At 43.6% G+C, this 22,986-nt stretch overlaps 1 protein-coding gene across 3 annotated transcripts in view; it reads left to right on the top strand.

Moving 5' to 3' along the window:
• The window catches only part of ZMAT4 (zinc finger matrin-type 4), a 369,144-nt gene that overhangs the window by 119,510 nt on the left and 226,648 nt on the right, over positions 1-22,986 (top strand). For all 3 annotated transcript variants that reach the window (XM_043454315.1, XM_043454317.1, XM_043454316.1), the window contains exon 3: positions 13,477-13,566. In XM_043454315.1, coding sequence (XP_043310250.1) covers positions 13,477-13,566 — 90 coding nt within the window. The remainder of the gene's footprint in view (positions 1-13,476; positions 13,567-22,986) is intronic.

Raw genomic sequence — 22,986 nt, 5'->3', positions numbered from 1 at the left:
TTAGAACAAACTACCTCAAAATTTGTATGGAGGCACAAAACCATTAGGTAACTCAAGCAATTTTGAGTTACTCAACTCAGAGTCAACTCAACTCTTTTGAGAAAGAGAAGTAAAGATAGAGGCATCACTTCTGGATTTCAAGCCATGTTTCGATGCTTTGGTAATCAAAACAGGATGATATAGCCATAAACACAGACATACAGATCAACAGAACACTTAGATCAGAAATGAACCCATGCGTATATGATCAATTAATTTATGAAAAAGGAGCCAAGAATTTACAGTGGGGAAAGGGACAGCATCTTCAATAAATGGGGTTTGGAAAACTGGACAGTCACATGCAAAGGAATGCAACTGGACCACTATCTTACACCATATGCAAAAATTAACTCAAGATGGATTAAAGGATCGATTTAAACATAAAATTTGAAACCATAAAATTCCCAGAAGAAAGCATAGGCAGTAAACCACTCTTGACAGTGGTCTTGACAATTATTACTTTTTTTGGTTGTTGTTTAGTCACTCAATTGTGTACGACTCTTTGTGACCCCATGGACTGTAGCCCACCAGGCTCCTCTGTCAGTGGAATTTTCCAGGCAAGACCACTGGAGTGGGTTGCCGTTTTCTTCTCCAGGGGACTCACAACCGATCAAATTACTTTTTGATTTGACACCAGGAGCAAAGGCAACCTAAGTAAAAATAAACAAGTGAGACTATAATGTAAAAACAGATGACAAATCAAAAAAGCTTCTTCTCACCTGACTGTTTACGTCATTAGCATACTTTTATAGAGGAACCACTCTGTGCAGAAGTTTTAAAGGTACACGGTGGGATGGATCAAGACTATAAAAATAACAAAAACTGAGGATTCAATTCTAAGAACAGAGTTCAGTTTGAGAATAATTATAGGATGCATACCAAGGAGTATGAAGTAATAGGGCAAAAAGAGAATCGAATGTAAAAATGTTACACTCGAGTAATGAGGCCACATGTGAACTGTGCTCCCACTGCCTTGGGTTGTCTGAGTGACCAACATCTATTTCACAAGACCATGGACTTGGATTCATCTCGATTTCTCCACCACCTAAACCTCACTCCATACAAATAGATGGAGATGAGCATTTGCCCTTGGCAGTGGTGGGGGTTAATCTTGGGAGACCTCACTCACAATCGTGCTTTTACAAAGTGCTAACATTTTTCTTATTCCTGGTATAAATTTTCTAAGAGAAGCCAAGAGACCTTGGGAAATGGTAGCACAGAGTTGACTTGTGTTGTTAAAACTTTCACGTTGCAGAAGGATTTGGTATCTTTGTTGCTTCAAATTACCCCATCTTCTCTGACTTTAATCACTGATCTCACTGGCTTTATTTTTTCCCTCATCTCTATCTTTAACTTCTAATGGGAACTTCCAGAGATGGGGGAAATTGTCTTATTTTCCCAAACAGCAGAAGAGCGGCCTAGATGAGGTATGTTGCATTATTTATCCTCTGGTATTCTCTTCTTTCTCCTGTGATTCTACTAAAAATGTGCAGACTTCATGTAGACACATTTAGCTCTGCCCTCACACGACAGAAAGATGGCTCCTCTGTACTTTGGTGGTAATGTAATTCTTTGAGTTGCAAGACTTTGATTTAAAATTGTAATGCGCCCATGTAGGCACTCGTGTAGGCAGACGGAAGTACAGATTTAGTGCAAACATGTTTACACACTCGTGAAGGCTGCCCAGCCCACCCTAGACGGTTTTCTCCAACAAAAACCCATTTTTCCCAAAACTTGTTTAAGATAAGCACTTCTCATTTTAAATGCTCTTTTAAAAATCTTTCAGAAAAACATAAAAAATGACCTAATTCTAGAAACGTGAAGGCTATCCTCTTTGCTTTTGAAAAATGGACCGATTCCTGGTAGGAGAAGAAAGAGCGCCTGGTGTGGATGACGGCATGTGGCTTAGTCAGCCCAGGCTGCCAAGACAAAATAGAATCGAGTGGGGGCTTACACAACAGACATTTACTTTTCTCCCGGCTCTGGAGCTCGAAGGCTGAGATCAAGGTGCTGGCGTGGTTACTGGTGCAGCCTCTCCTCCTGCCTTGCAGAACTTCCGCCTCCTTGCTGTTTCCTCATGTGGCCTTTCCTCTGTGCACGCGGAAAGAGGAAGCATCCCCTGTCCTTGTCCCAGAAGGACACCAGTTCTGTTGGGTTAGGGCCCCGCTCTTCTGACCCCATTCAACCTTGATTTGTTGCTTAGTTGCTAAGTCATATCTGATGTCTTGCAATCCCGTGAACTGCAGCACACCAGGCTCCTTCTGTCCTTGGAGTTTGTTCAAATTCATGTCCGTTGAGTCAGTGATGCTATCTAACCAACTCATCCTCTGTCACCCCCTTCTCCAACTGCTTTCCATCTTTCCCAGAATCAGCGTCTTTTCCAATGAATCGGCTCTTCGCATCAAGTGGCCAAGGCATTGGAGCTTCAGCTTCAGCGTCAGTCCTTCCAGTGAATATTCAGGGTTGATTTCCCTTAGGATTGACTGGTTTGATTATCTCAAAGAACAGTAATGCCAGGAGGGGAGGGGGGGTTAGGGCTTCCACACATGAATTTGCGGGGGCATACAATTGAGTCCACGGTGCAACAGATGCCTGGGATCCTATAATTACAAACGGAGTGATGTATCACCTGAGGTCACCGGTTAAATGAGATTTACCAAGTGGCATCTGGTGAATTGGGACTCTTGAAAACAGTGGATGAGTTGGCTCTGCTGGTTCCAAACCTTCTCTTGCTTAACCAGCTGACTTGCACGCGCCATGGTGGCTGTGACGAGAGGCATCACTCTGGATTGGACTTTTGTGCCAGATGCAGTGGGGCTTCCCTGGTGGCGCAGATGGTATAGAATCCACCTGCCAGTGCAGGAGACCCTGGTTCGATCCCTGGATCAGGAAGATCCCCTGGAGAAGGGAATGGCAACCCACTCCAGTATTCCTGCCTGGAGAATTCCATGGACAGAGGAGCCTGGCAGGCTACAGTCCATGGGGTCACAAAGAGTCAGACACGACTGAGGGACTAACACACACACACACACATACTCACTCACTCACTCACACACACACACACACCAGCTGCAGCAGTTCCTAGGTTTCCTCGGAGTTTGTGTTCAAGCTCAGCTTTTGTCAGGTCCCCTGCTGAGAGATTTTCCTCCAGTGTGCTCACCCTGCAGAATGCCCGCAGGAGCTGTCGCCAGAACTCCCTCTGGTCTGTGGGCTCCCTCCTCCTCTTGGACCTACACTGCTGGCCAGGTAGAGAGATGGGAGGAGACGGGAGATGGGTTTGATTTCACTTTCAGAATGGAAGAGAGTCTATAGAAATTATGTACACACACTTTCACATGATCGTTTTAATTAATCAGGGGTCTTGGGCTCTTGTTCTGGGATCACCTCTTTCTTTCATTCATGTGTTCAGTCCCTTAATTGACAGTTATTGAGCACCGACTGTGTGTCAGGCATGGTGATAGATGATGGGGACAAAAATGAACAGAAAAGGTATAATCCATGTCCTCTGAGAATTTAGAAGTTATGAGATCTCGAGCAACTCTCTTAGTCTTCCTGAGGCTCATTTTCCTCATCTTAAGTGATTAGAATGGGAAATCATCAAAACTGGAATGAACCTATAAAAGTGTGATTTTTCTCTCCGTTTACTGGAATCATTAGATCCCTTGAGGAATCTGGAAAATTCAAAAATAGCCTACATTAAAGTCACCTGTGATCCATGATAAAGAATATCAATCTTTTGGTGTGTTTCTTCCTAGAGTTTTGCCATGTCTATACAGACAACCATGTGTATAGGACAGAAACATATATGTATATCTAAAAATATTTATTTATTTTATTTATTTGGTTGCAACGGATCTTAGCTGTGGCACAGTGATCTCTGTGGCAGCATGTGTGATCGAGTTCCCTGACCAGGGATCAAACCCAGGCCTCTGCACTGGGATGTCTTAGCCACTGGACCACCAGGGAAGTCCTCACACATAAAGCTTTTGTTTAAGAAGTTTGGCATCATTTATTTTTTGGTTTGAAGCAGATTTTCTTTCTTAGTATTATTGCATAGGTATTCTTCATGTCATTGAATGTTACTAATATGCTTGTTAATGGCAGTTTGGCAATCTGTCATATATATATGTATCATAATATTTATCCCTCTCATTTAGGGCATTTAAATTATTTTCTCATTTTCATTGTTATAAATAAGGGGTAATACATGTCTCTGATTGCATCCTTTAAATGAACTCGTAGAAGTAGAATTTTGGTTTGAATGAGTTTTTGCCTTTTGAATATATATTGAAAAGTTTCCATCCAGGAAGATAATATCAATTCACATGCCTGTTAGCTATATACAAGAGTCTTAGTTTCCTTGTATCTTCACTGATATGGATATGTGTACTTTGTAAATTTTTGCTAATTTCACAGGTGACAATACATATATTTTTAAAGTAAAAAATATAAGGTAGAATTTGGATGAGCTTCTCTTTATGTATCTTTTAACTATTTGCATTTTAAAAATCCCTATTTCTATCTTTTGCTTATTTAATATTATTGTTTTTCTAAATTTGTAAGAACACTCTTAAAGCTATCAGACCACTTTCGCATATGGCAGATATTTTCCTGCTTTGTGGTTTGCCTCTTGTGTATATATGTGTGCGCTCCGTCATCTCTGACTCTTGCGACCACGTGGACTGTAGCCCTCCAGGCTCCTATATCCACAGGATTTTTGAGGCAAGAATACTGGAATGGGTTACCATGCCTTCCTCTAAGGGATCTTCTTGACCAAGGGATTGAACCCATGTCTCCTGCATTGGCAGGCAGATTTTAACCACTGAGGCAACTGGGATGTCTGGTTTTCTTCTTACATATATGTATTTAAGATAACAAGCATATATATGTATATATTCAGTTCAGTTGCTCAGTCATGTCCAATTCTTTGTGACCCCATGGACTGCAACACGCCAGGCCTCCTTGTCCATCAGCAACTCAGGGAGTTGACTCAAACTCATGTCCATTGAGTCGGTGATGCCATCCAACCATCTCATCCTCTGTCATCCCCTTCTCCCACCTTTAATCTTTCCCAGCATCAGGGTCTTTTCAAACGAGTCAGTTCTGTGCATCAGGTGGCCAAAGGACTGAAGTTTCAGCTTCAGCATCAGTCCTTCCAATGAATGTTCAGGACTGATTTCCTTTAGGATGGACTGGGTGGATCTCCTTGCAGTCCAAGGGACTCTCAAGAGTCTTCTCCAACACCTCAGTTCAAAAGCATCAATTCTTTAGCACTCAGCTTTCTTTATGGTCCAACTCTAACATCCATACATGACTACTGGAAAAACAATAGCTTTGACTAGATAGACCTTTGTTGGCAAAGTATTGTCTCTGCTTTTTAATAAGCTTTCTAAGTCAGTCATAACTTTTCTTCCAAGGAGCAAGAGTCTTTTAATTTCATGGCTGCAGTCACCATCTGATTTTGGATCCCCCCAAAATAAAGTCTGTCACTGTTTTCACTATTTCCCCATCTATTTGCCATGAAGTGATGGGACCAGATGCCATAATCTTGGTTTTCTGAATGTTGAGTTTTAAGCCAACTTTTTCACTCTCCTCTTTCACTTTCATCAAGAGGCTCTTTAGTTCTTCCTTGCTTTCTGCCATAAGGGTGGTGTCATTTGCATATCTGAGGTTATTGGTATTTCTCCATACAATCTTGATTCCAGCTTGTGCTCCATCCAGTCCAGCATTTCTCATGATGTACTCTGCATATAAGTTAAATAAGCAGGGTGACAATATACAGCCTTGATGTACTCCTTTTCCCATTTGGAACTAGTCTGTTTTTCCTTGTCCAGTTCTAACTTGCTTCTTGACCTGCATACAGGTTTCTCAAGAGGCAGGTCAGGTGGTCTGGTATTCCCATCTCTTGAAGAATTTTCCACAGTTTATTGTGATCCCCACATTCAAAGGCTTTGGCATAGTCAATAAAGCAGAGGTAGATGTTTTTCTGGAACTCTCTTGCTTTTTCAATGATCCAACAGATGTTGGTTATTTGATCTCTGGTTCCTCTGCCTTTTCTAAATTCAACTTGAAATCTGGAAGTACATGGTTCACGTAGTGTTGAAGCCTGGCTTGGAGAATTTTGAACATTACTTTGCTAGTATGTGAGATGAGTGCAATTATGTGGTAGTTTGAGCATTCTTTGGTATTGCCTTTCTTTGGGATTGGAATGAAAACAGACCTTTTCCAGTCCTGTGGCCACTGCTGAGTTTTCCACATTTTCTGGCATCTTGAGTGCAGCACTTTCACAGCATCATCTTTTAGGATTTGAAATAGCTCAACTGGATTTCCATCACTTCCGCTAGCTTTGTTTGTAGTGATGCTTCCTAAGGCCCACTTGACTTCACATTCCAAGATGTCTGGCTCTACGTGACTGATCACACCATCGTGATTATCTGGGTCATGAAGATCTTTTTTGTACTGTTCTTCTGTGTATTTTTGCCACCTCTTCTTAATATCTTCTGCTTCTGTTAAGTCCATACCATTTCTGTCCTATCTATCTATCTAACCATTTTTATCAGTACTGCTTCTTTTGCATTGCTGTTTAGAAAATTTTCCAATCATAAAGTTAGATGTATTTTAGGTATTTTCGTAGCTTTCTTTTTGGTCTCAAACTATGGGGTGTATTATGGGAATTTGTAATCTATAATATTCCATTTGTTTGTTTGTTTTTTCTACTGTTAAAGCCACACTGTATTTGTCCTGGTCTTTCGTATGTCAGATCTCCAGAACCACTTTTCCCCACTTCTTCATCTTATCCTCTACGTTCCAGGAAGTGACTCTGTCCTAACTTCACACTGCGCTGCTGTGCTGATTGTGCTCTTGCCCTGCTGACAAGGACCTTCCAATTAAGCGGTGATTTTGTTTTTTTTCTTTTTAAAAAATATTTATTTATTTATTTGGCTGATCTGGGTCTTAGTTTTGACATGCTGGCTCTTACCTGTGGCACGTGGGATATAGTTCTCTGACCAGAGATCGAACCTGGGTCCCCTGCATTGGGAGCACAGAGTCCTAGCCATTGGCCCACCAGCAAAGTCCCAAGCTGTGATATTTTTTAACGTCCTTACTTCATTGCTTATCTCATCTTTGAGTTTTAATCCTCAGTCCCTATTTTCTTAAATTAAATGACTCTAAACACTTGCCACTTAGAACGTCTACTTATTGTGGTAAATCTTTTGCAAAGAAAAAATTTCTTGATGTTTCTTCCTTGAGAGATTTATTAATGTCTTCTTCTGTGTCACATAATTTTTTCCTATGTGCCACTCATCAGAACAGAAGGTTAAGGCCTGCCTCATGTCCCCAGTGTGTGTGCGTCAGCCTTGCATCCTTTCATAGTCCACATGAACCCTGTGAGGATCTTCTGAGCCAGTTTCAGCTCTAGGACTGGATGATGACAGGCCATTTCAGGAGCCCAGCAGCCTGGGTAGGAGACTTGGGTGGAGGAGTTTTATTTCTTCCTTCTCTGTGCTGTGAAAGGCCTTCTCTAGAGAGCCAGTCTTCTCTTCCTAGATTTCCAGTTGGTCCATCTTCTACTCTAGGTTTCTGTATCCAACCAATCAAGATGCACCGATCCAGGAAAGAGCCCCATTCATCAGAGAGAACCTCTGACACTTGGTGTTTCCTCTTGGTTCATCTGCATTTAACCTTGACTTCCTACTGAAGTTGCCTCCAATGTTTGTGGGGCTCAGCCCTGAGCCCTTAACCTAAGAGTGTTAAGGGGGAATCTGCCTGGGCAGCCTTTCCTCCTTCACGAGAGACGGAACCTCCATCCCACGTCAGCTAGACAGACATTCTCGGGCAACCAGGAAGTGACACCTTTGCTGTTTTGTTTCTGCCCTAATCGGCCCCTCTTCATGCTAGAATGAGTAGAAATAAGTTGGTGGTTTGCGAGAAGCACTCTTCTATAATGATCAATCTGTTCCAGGTTTTCGTTTTTTCTTATAGTCCTTGGCTTATGTTAGCTGGTTTCTGGAAGAGGTATAATTAGATATCTATGATGAAATAAGATGGTGAAGATTTAACTGGGAAATCAGCAATGGATCTTAAAGCTTATTTGAAACAACATGTCTCCTGCCAGCCTCACAACTGTGATCAGAGGATAAAATGAGAGGATAAATGTGAAAGGACTTTGAAGGCTGTTGGGAACATTATGCAAATACCAAGTTGCTTTGTTACCGCCACATATTATGAGAGCAGAAATCAGTAGCCTTGTTGGAAGAAAATGTGAGCTGAGAATTTTTTAAGGAATGTGTGTGATTGTGGAAGATGGCAATTTAGGTGAAGCACATAGCCGTTCTGTTTCTATGTTTCACTCTCTCCTTTCACAGCGATACATCTGAAATAGAGGTTGGTCTTGCTCTTCATCCCTGCAAAGAGAAGGCTGGCCTGAATTTCCACTTTAGGCTGTTTCTTAGCATGCCAAGAGATTGTTTCAGCCAAAGAAACTAATCTGCAGATAGGTCTGCCCCCACACAGTGCCCAGCAACGGGGGCAAAGGCTTTAATTAAAATGAAAGGTTTGGTCATTTCTGGCCTATCTGGGAAGCTTAAAGTTGATGTGGTTTGAATGAAAATAATGACTTTTACTTAAAATGCAAATATTAATGCAAGAAAGAACCTGGGATTGACTCTCAGTGCAATTGAAAGATAGTATAATTTCTTTTTTGTTGTTTTTTTCCCCCTGAAATTAATGTTCCTTTTCCCTCCTGAAACTCTGTAATATATACATTTAATATGTTAGTAAGGTATATTTTTTCTCTTTTAAGTTCCTTTCAGCTGGCAGTTGGGCTTTAGGTATTAATGGATCTTTGAAAAAGTCATAAGGACTTGCTACTGTTTGTGTTTATTTGGATGACATAAGGCAGTTTGAGGGGTAGTTTTTTTCCAAGCCTTCTTGGTTTGATTGTCTGGACAGCATTTACCATCCCATAATCTCCATTCATACACAGAAAGCTAAAATGACCACATGGTGAAAAGTAGACATATTTACCAAAGAATTTGTATGGACCAAAATCAAGTTTTCAATTTTGAAGTAGCACGTACTGCTCTTCGGTTAAGTATGCTCATCTAATTACCAAGAATTACAGTGAAAACAGCGTGCATTTGAATGTTGATAAGGGTAAATGGAAATGTGGTCAATTATATCAGTATATGTTAAATGCATTCCAGATCAGTGATGCTTTTTACTAATTATAATTAGTATAAAGTAGACTTAATGAGGAATTACAAAGGCTTGAACATTGTGAAGTTATTATTATTTTTTTGTTAAAGATGAATTTGTTATAAAAATTAAAAAGAAAACATCCAGACTCTCACCCTAATAAAGTATATTTTCCTCTCCTCATCTCTTCTTGCTATACTTACGAATTTTTATTTAATTGTCATCATCATATATGAGCAATTTTGAGCTTTGCATTTTCCATCCAATATTCATTATGGAGAAAGCATTTTTTTTTCCATTTGCAACTGAACATAAGGGCATTCAAGCAGACAGGCTGCTTGAACCCATCTCCTATTGTCAAAAGTGTAGCTGTCTCCCGATTTATTTTTTTGTTCCTATTTCGATAATGCTGCGATGAACATCTTTGCTCAAATGCAGTTTTAAGTTTCTGTAGGTAGGTTTTGTTTTTGGAATAAATGGAATGGGGTGAGATTTCTGTGCCAAATTTGATGCAGTGTCAGAGAGTTAAGGGAAGTCGAGAGTAGGGTAGTTAAGAGAAGTCACTTGGAGGATGATGCAGTAGGTGACTCCGTGTCCTGTCTGGGTGAAGAGGTGAACGTGCCAGGAAGAAAGAGAGGAGCTGCTGGCAGAGCTCCAGGGTAGAGGCAGGAACGTTCGACTGGGAGCCTCCTTCCCTCTGTCGACCAGCATCATTTGTGGCTTTGGGGCTGGATCAGACCGGCTGGGAGGGCGGTCCGTGCTCCTCTCACTGTGGACTGGACTGTCTTTGGGGTTTTGACTTTCCACCTGAAGTCAGTGTGGGGAGGCGTTGGCTCCAGCCCAGGCGGCCTGGGAAAAGCAACAGGAGGAAAAGAGAGGACCAGGCAAAAGGGATGCAGCTGAGTGATGAGCCAGATCCTAGATCCTATCGGCTGTCAATCCAGGCTCAGGTGGCGTTTGCCAAGGCCCTGTTTCAAGGCGGTCCTTCCAGCCAGCCTGGAGGCTGGGAAGCCAAAGGAGAAAAACAAGCCTTCAGTGGACAAAATCAGGAAGAAGGTTCAGACCGAACATCGCTCATCACTAATCACAGCAGAGCTACTCTTTTTTTTCCTTTTTTTTTCAGCTAATGGGTTTTTTTTTTTTTTTTACTTGTTTTGTCAAACTGCAAGTAAATAACCCGGTGAACTCTGTCTTTGCTGGAAATAGTCTTTTTGAAAGAAATGTTATATTTTAGGAAAGAATAAAAAAACCCTACCACAAAACAAGCTGCTTTATGAGATTTCCAATTTTGCCATGATTTTGTTCCCTCGGTAGACTGATGCTGCAGGGACTGTGATAAGAAGTTCTTCTGTGGTAACAAAAGCAAAATTGAAAACCTACTTCAGCCCCATTTGAGCTCACACTGTTATCACTTTGTCTTTTCACCAATTACCTGCCTGTGTGTGCTTTAGAGCAGCCCAGATTCTGTGGCCGCATTCAATGTCCTGGAGATTTTGACACCTTCTTTTATTGTTTTTTTTTGAATTGTGGCAGTATTCCTAATATTTCCACTACCCCTTACCTCCAAAACCCCCACAACCCTGTAGAATAGCTGTACACATTTCAGACATCAACATATTTATCTGCAAAATGAAACGTGCTTGTTTGCACAGCAACATTCTCAAGAACACATAGAAGCTAAGCAATGATGTTGAAATCATCTGACACATATTTATATGGGGTTCCATTTCTCTGTCCTACCAGTCTTCCAAGCAAACAAGACTCCAGATAACCTTTGATTAAAACTTAAAATTCAACCTAGAAAGAGCTTCAGATATATTTCAAAAATCACACTTTAGTACTTTTTAAAATGTCTCTGATATTTTTCATATTCCCAATCAGTTCAGTTCAGTTGCTCAGTCGTGTCCGACTCTTTGCGACCCCATGAACCATAGCACACCAGGCCTCCCTGTCCATCACCAACTGCCAGAGTCTACCCAAACCCATGTCCACTGAGTCAGTGATGCCATCCAACCATCTCATCCTCTGTCATCCCCTTCTCCTCCTGCCCTCAATTTTTCCCAGCATCAGGGTCTTTTCACATGAGTCAGCTCTTCACATCAGGTGGCCAAAGTATTGGAGTTTCAGCTTCAACATCAGTCCTTCCAATGAACATCCAGGACTGATCTGCTTTAGGATGGACTGGTTAGCAGTTTTAAATCCATTTAAAGACCTTAGAAGTGTCCAGCAGGTGTTTGGAGGTGCAGTCTTCTTGCTTGAGGCACAGTGAAGGAATGAAAGAAGTGATAAATGAGGCAAACCAGATAGGAAGGAGTCACACGATGTCCTGTGAACAAGATGCAACTTGCTATGTATTCTCTGAAATCACTTCCCCTTTGTGGCTAATCCAGGAAGGCAACCCATCAATCAGGAGATCGGCTAGAACCCAATTGTAATGACACGTGGAACCAAGTCATTGGAAAAGAAGGAAATAATTTCTGAGTAAAGAAGGGGTTGGGGGACTTGGAATCAGGCAGCAATGGATTCAAAGAGAATTCACCTTATAGAGACCACATAGAGCACAGTGAGAAACAGACTCTCCTATATAATGTTTCATTTGATTCTCCTGGAAACCCTAATAAATATCATTGCGCTCATTTTGTACAAGGAGAATGTGAGAGTTGTTTGGGTGGTTTAGTCACCAAGTCGTGATTGACTCTTTTGTGACCTGGCAGGCTTCTCTGTCTGTGGGATTTCCCAGGAAAGAATGCTGGACTGGGTGCCACTCCCTCCTCCAGGGGATCTTTGCTGATCCAGGGATCAAACCTGTGTCTCCTGCATTGGCAGGTGGTTCTTCACTGCTGAGCCCCCAGGGAAGCTTGAGACTAGCTTTGACTATAATCAAATTAGAGTAAACGACTCATTGCATGTCATGACTTGTGCAATATCACACAGGGAGAAAGTAGTTGAACTGGAACTGGGATTCTGAATTTCTGACTCTTTTATGGGTGTTTTTCAGCCCACCATCCTGCCTCAGGTAGCAGCTTGAAAGTTAGAAGTTCAGTGTTCTTTAGAGGTGAAGGGAGTTTGGATGGGCTCTCAGTTCAGCAAAGGAAGAGAGGAAAGATGGAAGGAACAAGAAATCAGTTTCTCCATGCTAGGCACGGGGCGGTCCGGACAGATAGAAGTTCAGAGTCCTGCTGATCTGCAGGTGGTGGGGCTTGACTGGTTCAGTTGCATTTGGCTCCATGCATGTAGCTCGGCTCTAATCAGGCTTCTGTTAGAGATGCCATGTGCACGCCCAGCTCCCAGGGCGGTGTTGTCCCCAGCTACTTAGGGCAGGACTTAGGGTGGGGGACTGGGCTCTTCTTCCCAGCTGATCCTTGTATCATTCCCTCTGCTGACTTATTCTTACCTTTGAAGACAACTGAACAGGATTCACTCCAGGCTAAAAGATCCCAGTGGTTGCACCTTTCTTCCCTAACTCTGCTTTTTAATCCTGAAATTATATTGTCTTGATGACATTGGGCAAGTCACTTAACCTATCTGACACATCATCCAAGGGGACCCATATGAACGTGGTCAAGTATTTTCTGTCGTGGCAGTCCAAACATGGGTTGAAAAAGAATTTCCAGGCACAGAGAATTTCAGAAGGGAGTAATTATTAAGAGTAGGAAGCTGATAATGAAGGCGCTTCGAGCATAGAGGGCTGACCTCCTGACAGACTAGGGAGAGTCGACACTTTGCATGAATCAGTAGCCAATTTTTATAGCCTCAAGACAAAGAAAATTCCTGTTGAAGGGTGGCATTAGGTGATGGGTGAGAGCATTATAGGGTGAGTATCAGGGTGGGCATATTTGCCTAATTAAGGGTCAGGGAACTGACCTAGATAAGGATCAGGGGGGTTTTGGCAACAGTTAAATGGACTTCCCTGATGGCTCAAATGGTAAATAATCTGCCTGCAATGCAGGAGACCAAGTCCGGTCCCTGGGTTGGGAAGATCCCCTGGAGTAGGAGAGAAAGAGTTGGACATGACTGAGCAACAAACACTTTCACAACGGGGCTCAGTCAGTTTCAGAGATGACCTTGGTTCTGGCCTCTACATCCGGGGCTTGGTGCAAGGCCTTGCCCTGTGACCTTGGTATAACCTTCACGTTTTCTGAAGAAATTCCTTCTGGGCATTGGCAGTCACTGCCGATGTGTCCAGGGATTCTCAGTGCCTTCTCTTTCACAGTCTCTGCTTCTGCTTTTCCTTCCCAGAGTCGAAAACATGCCAGCAAAGTCCGACTGTATTACATGCTTCACCCCAGGGATGGTGGGTGTCCAGCCAAGAGGCTCCGATCAGAAAACGTGAGTATCTGACACCACGCAATATCCTTGGACAATTTGTTCTGTCAGCGAGAACCTTTGCCGGTCTGGGAATTCCAGTTATGTCCAGCCTAGTGGGAAAGCTAAGTGAGTCGAAATCGTTCTCATTAACCATGACAGAAAATATGACATGTAAGCAAGTCTTTTCCTTTTTTTTTTTTCCTGCCAGATCTTGCAGGATGCAGGGTTGGGAGACTTTTTGATGGTTTTGTGCTGGTACCTTGCGGAGAAATAACAGACGGAGGGGCTGAGACCGTCAGAGGCTGGGTGAGGGGAGGCGGGCACCTGGAGAAGACATGACCTAAGGGCAAACCTGTCAGAAATATCGGAGGCCCTGCTTTCTACATAATGTAGGTTTTCTTTGGTGTGTAAAACAGAGCACCAGTTTGTTCACTTATAATGAAAACTGTGCACATATCTTGCAAATAAAAATGTTCAGAGTTTTGATCAGTGTTACCTTTCCCTGAGGGAATGTTTACTTAGGGAAGACAAATAACAATTAGGCAGTCGCTTTGAGGGTTTAAAGTTAGAGCAGAGGGTTTCCCTTAGCCAGGCCGAGGCCAAGACTGTCTTGAGGAGCACCCCGTCCTCCCTGCGGGGGCCCCCCTTTTCCTGCCGAGTAGACTCTTCTTACCCATCCATGGCAGAGGTCCTCCATGATACCGACTGCAGATTAAACGCAGAAACGCCTCACCCTCTGAGGGCCGAGAAGCTGCGGGTGAAGAATTCACACCCCACCCTCTCACTGTGCTTGTGATCCTGCTTTTTTTTCTTTTTCTCCTGCTGCCATATCGATGCCAGTCTTCTTTTCTTATTAAAAATTAATACATAATCATTGAAGAGACTGGGCAAAACCTGCACTCGTTTGTTCTTCACAGGAGAGACGCAGAGAGAGAGAGAGAGGACGGTGAGAGAGAGAGAGAAAGGTGTGGGTTTCATGGGGTGACTGGTTAGAGCCCTACAGAGTGAGGCCCGGGGTGGATAGTTTTGCCTAATTAGGGGTCAGGAAGCTGACCGGTAAGGATCATGGGGGCTTTTGGCTGTGGTTACAATGGGGCTCGTACCTTCCATGTGACTGAAGGTAGAGAATGTCAGGGCTGGCTGGGTCCAGGGGTTTCAAGCCACGTCTCAGCATCCCCAAATGAGCTAACACGTGCAGACTCACCTGGATTCTGTGGATTTTTCTTCACTGCCCACTGAGCAGACCATAGACACACAAGCCACAGACCTGCCTTAAAGAGGCTTAAATATAGCGTGAGAGGTAAACATTGCATAAAAAAGCTCTGATGCTACAGTGTAGGCGTTTGTTAACTTTTGTACACAGCGCCTCATGGAGACAAAGGGTGGATGAGTCACGCCTGGGCCATGCGACCAGGGAAGGTGTCACTGCAGAGGTGGCGTGCGAGCTGGGGTCTTTGGGATTGGATGGGTGTACCAGATGGAAGCGGTGGGAGTGAGGAGGGTGGACGGGTGTTTTCTTGGGTGCATCCATAGCAAAACAACCTATTAAGCCACAGGAGAGTCGGCTTAAGCCAGCTTTTATGCAGTCTCAGAATCCTGTAGCCATGCTGGAGTCATACTCTCCGTCAGGTAGCTATTAAGTGAGAGAACAGAATTCGGTCGTTTCCCCTTGGAATTGTTCAACGATGTAGCCCTTCATTCAGTGGCCAATTAGCATCTAATCCTGAGAGTCAAAAACAATAGGGATTCATGGACACTTAACAAGGAGTTCTTAGAGCACAGATTATTATTGTCTGCCCACTCAAGTTCTAATCATGAGTGGTGCATGCAAAGCTGAGCTCCTAAGGAGTGATCCTTAGGAAAAAAATCTTTCCTTTGCAGGTTCCTTGGCTGGCCTAATAATTAAACTGACTTAAGACAGATGAACAGAGGAAACACAAATTGAATTCCATACGTGTGGGAGCCCCAAAGAGAAGAGACTCAATGAAGTGACCAAAGAAGGCAGCTTTTATGTTCTTAGTGAAGTGATAAATTTATAAGGAATTGAAAGGGCAAAGAAAGGCTTCTGGGCTTGGGGTAGCAAATTAGTGAAGAAGTACTGAGGTTTGTCTATAGAGGCTTCTTGGCCCTGGATTCTGTATCCCTGGTGATAAGGCTGGCCCTCTACCTCCTGGTCCAGGGAGGGTGGCTTTCACGTGGGAGATTTATCTCCTGCTTTCAGGGGGACAGGAGATGGTCAGAGTGTGCTTCCTGCACCTGCTGTTTCTTAAGTCACTGTACTAAAAAAATCAATATGTCAAAGTGGTGTGTTATAGGGTGGGGTGTGCTGTTCCCCTTCATAGGCAAAGAGGAAGGGACACTGGGACTCCTGCTGGTGGCCTTGAAGACACAGTCTTTGCTGCTCTGGTCAGACCCATGCTGTACCCCACTCAGGCTCGGGTTCTGCCAGACACCCTGGGGTCAGTTCCTAGCAGGAATGAAGGTCGGATTTTACAGCAAGAAGTATTTACAAGAGTTCTTTCCTGAAGGCCCCTTTGAGAACTCTTTCCTGGGTTTTGAAAACTTGGCTCTATCATTGGATTTGCTGATTCAGTCATTTCCTCTGACTCGTTAATCTTTGTCTATGAGCAAATCGGTAAATAGGAAAAGCAACCTGAAGATCTTACTCTTTGGAAGAGATGGTTGATGCTTTAACAGGCTGTATGGACATCTCACAGTGAAAACTGTCGTTTCCATTAGGCATCCTGATGTATTGGCTGCAGTGTGGAAGGTTCCCCCAGCCCCTCTTCAGGGCCTTGAGAGTTGATGTTATAACTATTTGAACCAACTTTATTTGATACAGATTCACATCTAAGGACTGAGACCCTGAATATACAAATCAACAATGGCTAGACCATACATAGGACTTCCCTGGTGGCTCAGATGGTAAGGAATCTGCCTGCAATGTGGGAGACTCGGGTTCTACCCCTGGGTTGGGAAGATCCCCTGGAGAAGGAAATGGCACCTCATTCCAGTATTCTTGCCTGGAGAATCCCATGGACAGAGGAGCCTGGCAGGCACAGTCCATCGGGTTGCAGAGTTGAACTCGTCTGAGCAACAAGACACAGACCATATATAAAGCTATGACTTTGACCCACAACCTGCAGCCAGTACAGAAGACCAACCTAGTGATATATAGTAACCAGCCCAGAAGCCTGCCTGCTGTAAGTCAGATTACAGGACGTCAGACCACTGTCTATAGTAACAATCCAGGAAGTAAAAAACAGCCTTGTGACAATAGGTCCCGAGTGGCAGGACTTGATGAGTGGCTGACATCATCGCGAATTTCTGTCTCCATTTCCAACTCAGGACCAACTAGAAAAAGCCAAATATGCACCCCTGACCCATCACATTGGCTTCTTCCCATTTTAGGTGACCTGTCTGCCTTTCCCCACATCGGCAGCCTCAAGTCAGGGCACAGGTGAGACCTACCCTTTTTCCATTATGAAGTTTCCCCACGTCTCTGCTTGCCTTTGCATCTCCTCCAGATGCAGATGACGGCTGGCTGGCTGGCTCCCCGGCTGCAGCAAGCTCTACATCAACAGCCTTTCTTGTTCTCCTTTGGTTGGCGTTTCTTTCCATGGGGTGGTAAGACAGGGAGCGTGATAATAATCTATAATGTACAGGGTCATCAGAAGATCCAGCTGAGCAAACTCATTCATTGAGCACTTTGTTTTCAAAGTGCCTTCTGCAGGCATTGTTATTGCTGATCCTCTGCCCGCCAGCACCTGTGATCTCGGAAGGATGTCCTGCCTCGCTCCACTTGCCCCTCTCATCTTGCGCATCCTTCCACCTGCCCTGCTCCCGGGGGGGCTGAGGTTTGCATCCTGGTGTCACCTGATTGAGAACAATATCCAACAAAATGAGTGCTTCTGAAAATAGAAAACTTGTTGCTGGTTTTCCAAACCCTGACCACACACGAACCTTGGGCCACATTTGATTCCTAAAATTGATAGGTGATGGCAGCCATCCCTTTCCTGGGAATACTTGGTAACTGTATTTACGTACAGAGAAACAGAAGTGACTGTTATTATCCCCAGGGCCGTTGTCATTTCTGTTCCAGGTCGTTTGACCTTTTTTGTTGTTTGTTGTTTAAAAACTTAAGTTCATTTCTGCCTTTTGTTCTGGTCTTTCCAGCTTTTAAAAATTCCCTGCTCTGCTCTTTAGAATCCTCATTTGGATCCTCTGTGGTTTTTTGTTTTTCCTTGAAATTTTAGAGCAGGACATATTCCTCATGAGGCCACAGAGTAAAATTAAAGGCAAAATAAATTGCTATAGTTGATTGCCTTGGAGAAATTTTCAGTAATCCCGCGAGCATTCGAGCCAGAAAGGACTTAAAGATTATCTAGTCCACTGAGAGCCTTGGTTTTCCATCAATGGGCCCTTTTATTATCTTCTCACTCATGGATCGCATGCTTGAAAAAAAATTGTCTGCTTGGGAAACAGCACTTTGAAGTTGAAAGGTGATTTAATTTGCTTTTATTTTTATTCTGTAAAGATAAGTTAACTGCAAATTCAAATTGCCTGTCAGTATTAAGTAAACTGTTTTTACTTGGAGTTCATGTAATTCCTTCTGAGTGGGGAGACTTGACATTTGGTTAGTGCGATTGGACTTACCCACTCCTAAATATTTATACGGTTTTCCTTATGTCTGAAATATTTGGCATAGCTTGAGAACCTTCACTGTTGCATTCACAGGTTCCTAAATATTCTGAATTTCGTGTTGGGAGGATTCACTGTAATCCCCTTCCAACCCTGTAATTACAAAGGTGAAAATAAGGCTCAAAGAAGTACTGTGTCTTGTCCAAATTTGTAAAAAAAAGACCCTGTCTGCTACCCTAAATTCTATTTCTGGACTTCTTCTACATGTCTTGAAATTGTACCTTCTTTGGGGGCCTGGAAGCCATTGCTGGGTCCAGAGTCAGAAAGCATTGCTTCCCCGGGGGAGAGTATTAATAGTAACTGGCACTTCTCAGATGCTTCCCACCTAAATGCTTATACATTAACACATTTCATCCTCACAAGTCCTGTGTAAGGTAGGAGCTAGCGTTACTCCCCACAGAGGAGAAAACTGAAATTAAGTCATTTGATTCTGGTCAAACAGCCGGTAAGTAGCAGAGACAAGGCTGGGGAAATATAAAACACAACAAAATAGAATTCCCTCTGGCCCCTGCAAAGTGGCTCACCATGCCATCCCTGGAGACAAGGGGTGCATGTCTTCTAAGTGCTGGGGCATAAAGATGGAAGCACATGGAACTTTCCTTAACAGGAGTCAGGATGTAGTGGGGGGGTTCCAATATGTGTAAATCATGTCTTTTCACACAGTGTAGCAGATGCTGCCCTAGACATGTGGCTAGATGACTGTCAGTGAAAATAATCAGTAAGCAATCTATAATAGGAAGAGAAAGGAGTTTTATTTGAACGAAACTGAGGACTATAGCCCGGGTGACAGCCCCTCAGACGACTCTGAGGCACTGCTCCGGGAGCAGTGTGGTTCTCGGCACACTTCTCTGCCTTGTCAGAAATGAGAACATTAAAGTCAGGGATGCGTTCCTTCAGGTTTTCAAAAGGAAAACTGGTCCAGGACACGCACAGTGAGTCGGCGAGGCCTTGGTACCTAGGAAGGGGCTCTTACATAGAAGGAGGACGAGTGCTGGCTGACTAGGAAGGAAGGCAGTTCATCTTTCTCTTTTGACGTGGGCATTCTTCACTTCTGGTCACTGTGCCCTTTTCTTTAATAATTAAAGCAGATGTACAATGTAGATTTGATCATCACAAGCAGGCCATTCTGGTTAGCATAAAATTCCAGTTAACTCATGTATAAGCCAGCATGACATCCCCAGACCTCAATGTGAATATGCGTTTTATCACTAGCATCTGGGCACAAGGGAGGGGACCCTGATCTCCCTTGGCAGGACGGGGGCAGGACAGTGTTTCCTAGAGAAAGTGACACTGAGCTGATTCTTTAAAAAAAAAAATTATTTGGCTGCGCTGGGTCTTGGTTGTGGCATGTGGGATCTAGTTTCCTGACGAGGCATCGAACCCAGGCCCCCTGCATTGGGAGCACAGAGTCTTAGCCACTGGACCACTAGGGAAGTCCCCAAGCTGATTCTAGAGGGTGGATGTGAGTGATCAAATGAAGAAGGCCGGGAAAGGCCTCTTCTGAGTATAGACTCGACATGAGTCGTGTCTTCAGAGAAATAAAATTCCAAGGTATCTTGAGATGCAAAGTGCTAATGGGTGGCTGTGTTTGTTTCCTCAGGCTCCTGTAACAAATGACCACTAACCGGTTAGCTTCCAACAACAGAAATTTATGCGCTCACAGTTCTTGCAGCTACAAATCTAGAATCAAGGTGTAGGCAGGACCTCCCTCTGGAGGCCCTGATGGGAAGTTAGGTCCGTGTGTCTATCCTGGCAAGGTAGCTGGCCACCCTTGGCGATCCTTGGTTTGCAACTGTGTCACACCAGTCTGCTTTCATCCCTGCGTGTGTCTCTGTCTTCTCATAAAGATGCTAGCCTTTGGATCTAGGCCCACTATCATCCAGTGTGCGGGCATGCTCGGTTGCTGTCTGACTCTTTATGAGCCCATGGACTGTAACCCACTAGGCTTCTCTGTCCATGGGATTTCCCAGGCAAGGATACTGGAGTGGGTTGCCATTTCTTTCTCCAGGGGATCTTCCTGACCCAGGGATCGAACCCTGGTCTCCTGCATTGCAGGCAGATTTCTTTACTGTCTGAGACACCAGGGAAGCCCGATCATCTGGTGTGAAGGCATCATAATCAATTACATCGGAAAAGATGCTATTTCCAAATAAGTTCACATGTCTGAGGTGGATATAACTGGGGAGACGGAATTCAACCAGTACAGCAGTGGAGACACAAATGGAGATTGGACGGTGGACAGGGGTACAAACTCATACTGTGCATAGTATTGACATTTGCTTGGTCAGCCTTTTCCATTGTCTCCAGTGGTCTGCTGCTGAATTCATGGGGATTTCTGAGTGAGGGATGTGTCTACCAACGATGTTGTGTCTCGGCTGCCAGCTACACATTTAGAGCTAACCGTGGGGACGCCGTCCCTGGCTGAGCTACAGATTAATTTTACAGCTTTGCTTTGGACTTTCTAAATTGTAATTGCCATAGATTTATAATCAAGGGTTACAGTCACTGCACTGCACTGCCTCTCTGCCCCTTTTTCAGAGGGCTTCAGATAAAAGCTTCCTGTTTGAGAAGCTGGATGACAAGCTGTAAAGTGTGTGTAAACTGTTCTTTCATGGAATTTTAGAAATTACCTTGTCTGTGAGTTCCAATCTTTGGTCACTGCTGTGCAGTACACGACTTCCATCGTCCAGTTAGGGACAGGCCCGCTGTCTACATCTGGGAGACTCGAAGAGCAATTAGGAAATCCGTGGGTGCAAGTGAAGTATTTATTTATGTGTCTCATCTTAAGCCAGGAGTCAGATTATAGCCACCGGCCAGATGCAGCCGCTGCTTGTTTTGTATGGTCTGCAAGCAAAGAATGGGTTTTACATTTTTAAATGTTGGGGAAAAAAATTAAAAGAAGATTAGTACATCATAACATGAAAAATGACATGGAATTCAAATACTGATGCTTAAAAGTAAAGTCTTATTGGAACCCAGCCATTCTCAGTCCTCTCCAAACTGTCTAGAGCTCTCTTCACATCCCGCAGAGGAGCTGAGCAGTGGTGATGGGGCACTCTGTCCCACAAAACCTACAGTGCCCACCCTCTGGCCCTTCCCAGGAGGTGTTTGCTAACCCCTGGGTGAAGTGGATGCTTTTGGCAAAGGAAGAGTTGGGTTGTCACCTCTCTGGATGTGGATGTAGTCTCCCTACTCACAGGAGTGATCCCTTTGGAACATTCCAGACTCTAAAGCTGCCTTGTCTTCCTTTTTTTGTTGGTGTATAATTCCCAGCTGGCTCAGTGGTAAAGAATCTCTCTGCCAATGCAGGGGACTCAGGTTCAATCCCTGGGTCGGGAAGATTCCCAGGCCAAGGAAATAGCAACCCACTCCAGTATTCCTGCCTGGAACATACCGTGGATGGAGGAGCCTGGTGGACCACAGTACATGGGCTTGCAAAAGAGTTTGGACACAACTGCGTGACTAAGCAACAGCAAACATCATTGCTTGATGCTGGTGTGCCAGTTTCTGCTATACAGTGAAGTGAATCAGCTGCATGTATGCATATATGCCCTCCTTCCTGGACCTCTTACACACCTGCTCCCTCTCCCCTCATCCCATCCCTCTAGGTCATCACAGAGCCCTGAGCTGAGCTCCCCGTGGCTTCTATTTATTTCAGGAGTTTCATTTTTTTAGTGCCCAGCAGGTAGAAGGTCGCACAGAATAGAAAACACCATTCCCACCACTGAGCGGGAACTCCGTTGCTATTTTGCTTTGTTTCTTTCAGTACCGATAGACTGGAATATATGAACAGGTTATGTTGCAGGAATCTGTGTGAAGCCTGCCTGCAACACTGTAGAAACCATGAGAATGGTTTCTTTCTTCTGCCATCTATCCACCAAAACTCAATTTACGGTAAGCAGAACTCCTGAGTTTTCTGAGACAGCCCTGATTTAGAATATTTTTTCTTGTCACCACAAATCAACGAGATGTCCTGAAAAGACTAATATTTTCTCAGGAAACTGTACCCAAAAGTGGAGTAAAAACTTTTATTATACAAACACACAAATGATAATTTAAATGAAAAAAACAGATGTGAATGTGAAGTATGACAGGTGAGCTGTATACAACTTCTTAGGCCTGAGATTAGATCTATAGCTTGGGACTCTGGTTCTGAAACTCATTTATACTAAAATATGTATCATAGCCATGACTTCTGTCTAGAATCTGATCCAGAGGAGAGGAAAGAATTCCCCAAAATGACAACTATGGACTAATTTTTTAAAAGATGGATGCAGCGTCACGGATGTTTGATTACTACAAGCTTCGTGGCCCTCCCGCCGTACTCTAATTTTGTTATTGTTATCATTGGATAAATTCTCTCCTTAGCCAGCAAGTTACGATGCCCTTTTTTATGTGTCAGGCTTTTTACTAATAAATACATGGTAGATATTTCATTTGAACTTTACAAGTGCAAGTAGGAATCTTCATTGCCTCCATTTTAAAAGAATGTGAAGGCTGAAGCTTAGGTCAAGTATTTTATCCAAAATTGTACACCGTGTAAGTAATGCGAAATACTGTACAGATTGAATCTCAGATCTGAGCCCTGAATTACTATGTATTCTTCACTTATTCATCCATGTATGTACGGATTTGAGAGTCGGACATAAAGAAGGCTGAGCACCGAAGAATTGATGCTTTTGAACTGTGATGTTGGAGAAGACCCTTGAAAGTCCCTTGGACTGCAAAGAGATCAAACCA

This window comes from Cervus canadensis, chromosome 31 (genome assembly GCF_019320065.1).
Source record: "Cervus canadensis isolate Bull #8, Minnesota chromosome 31, ASM1932006v1, whole genome shotgun sequence".
Taxonomy (NCBI): Eukaryota; Metazoa; Chordata; class Mammalia; order Artiodactyla; family Cervidae; genus Cervus; species Cervus canadensis.
The sequence above is the reverse complement of the archived record's forward strand: the minus strand, read 5'-3'. Positions and strand labels throughout refer to the sequence as shown.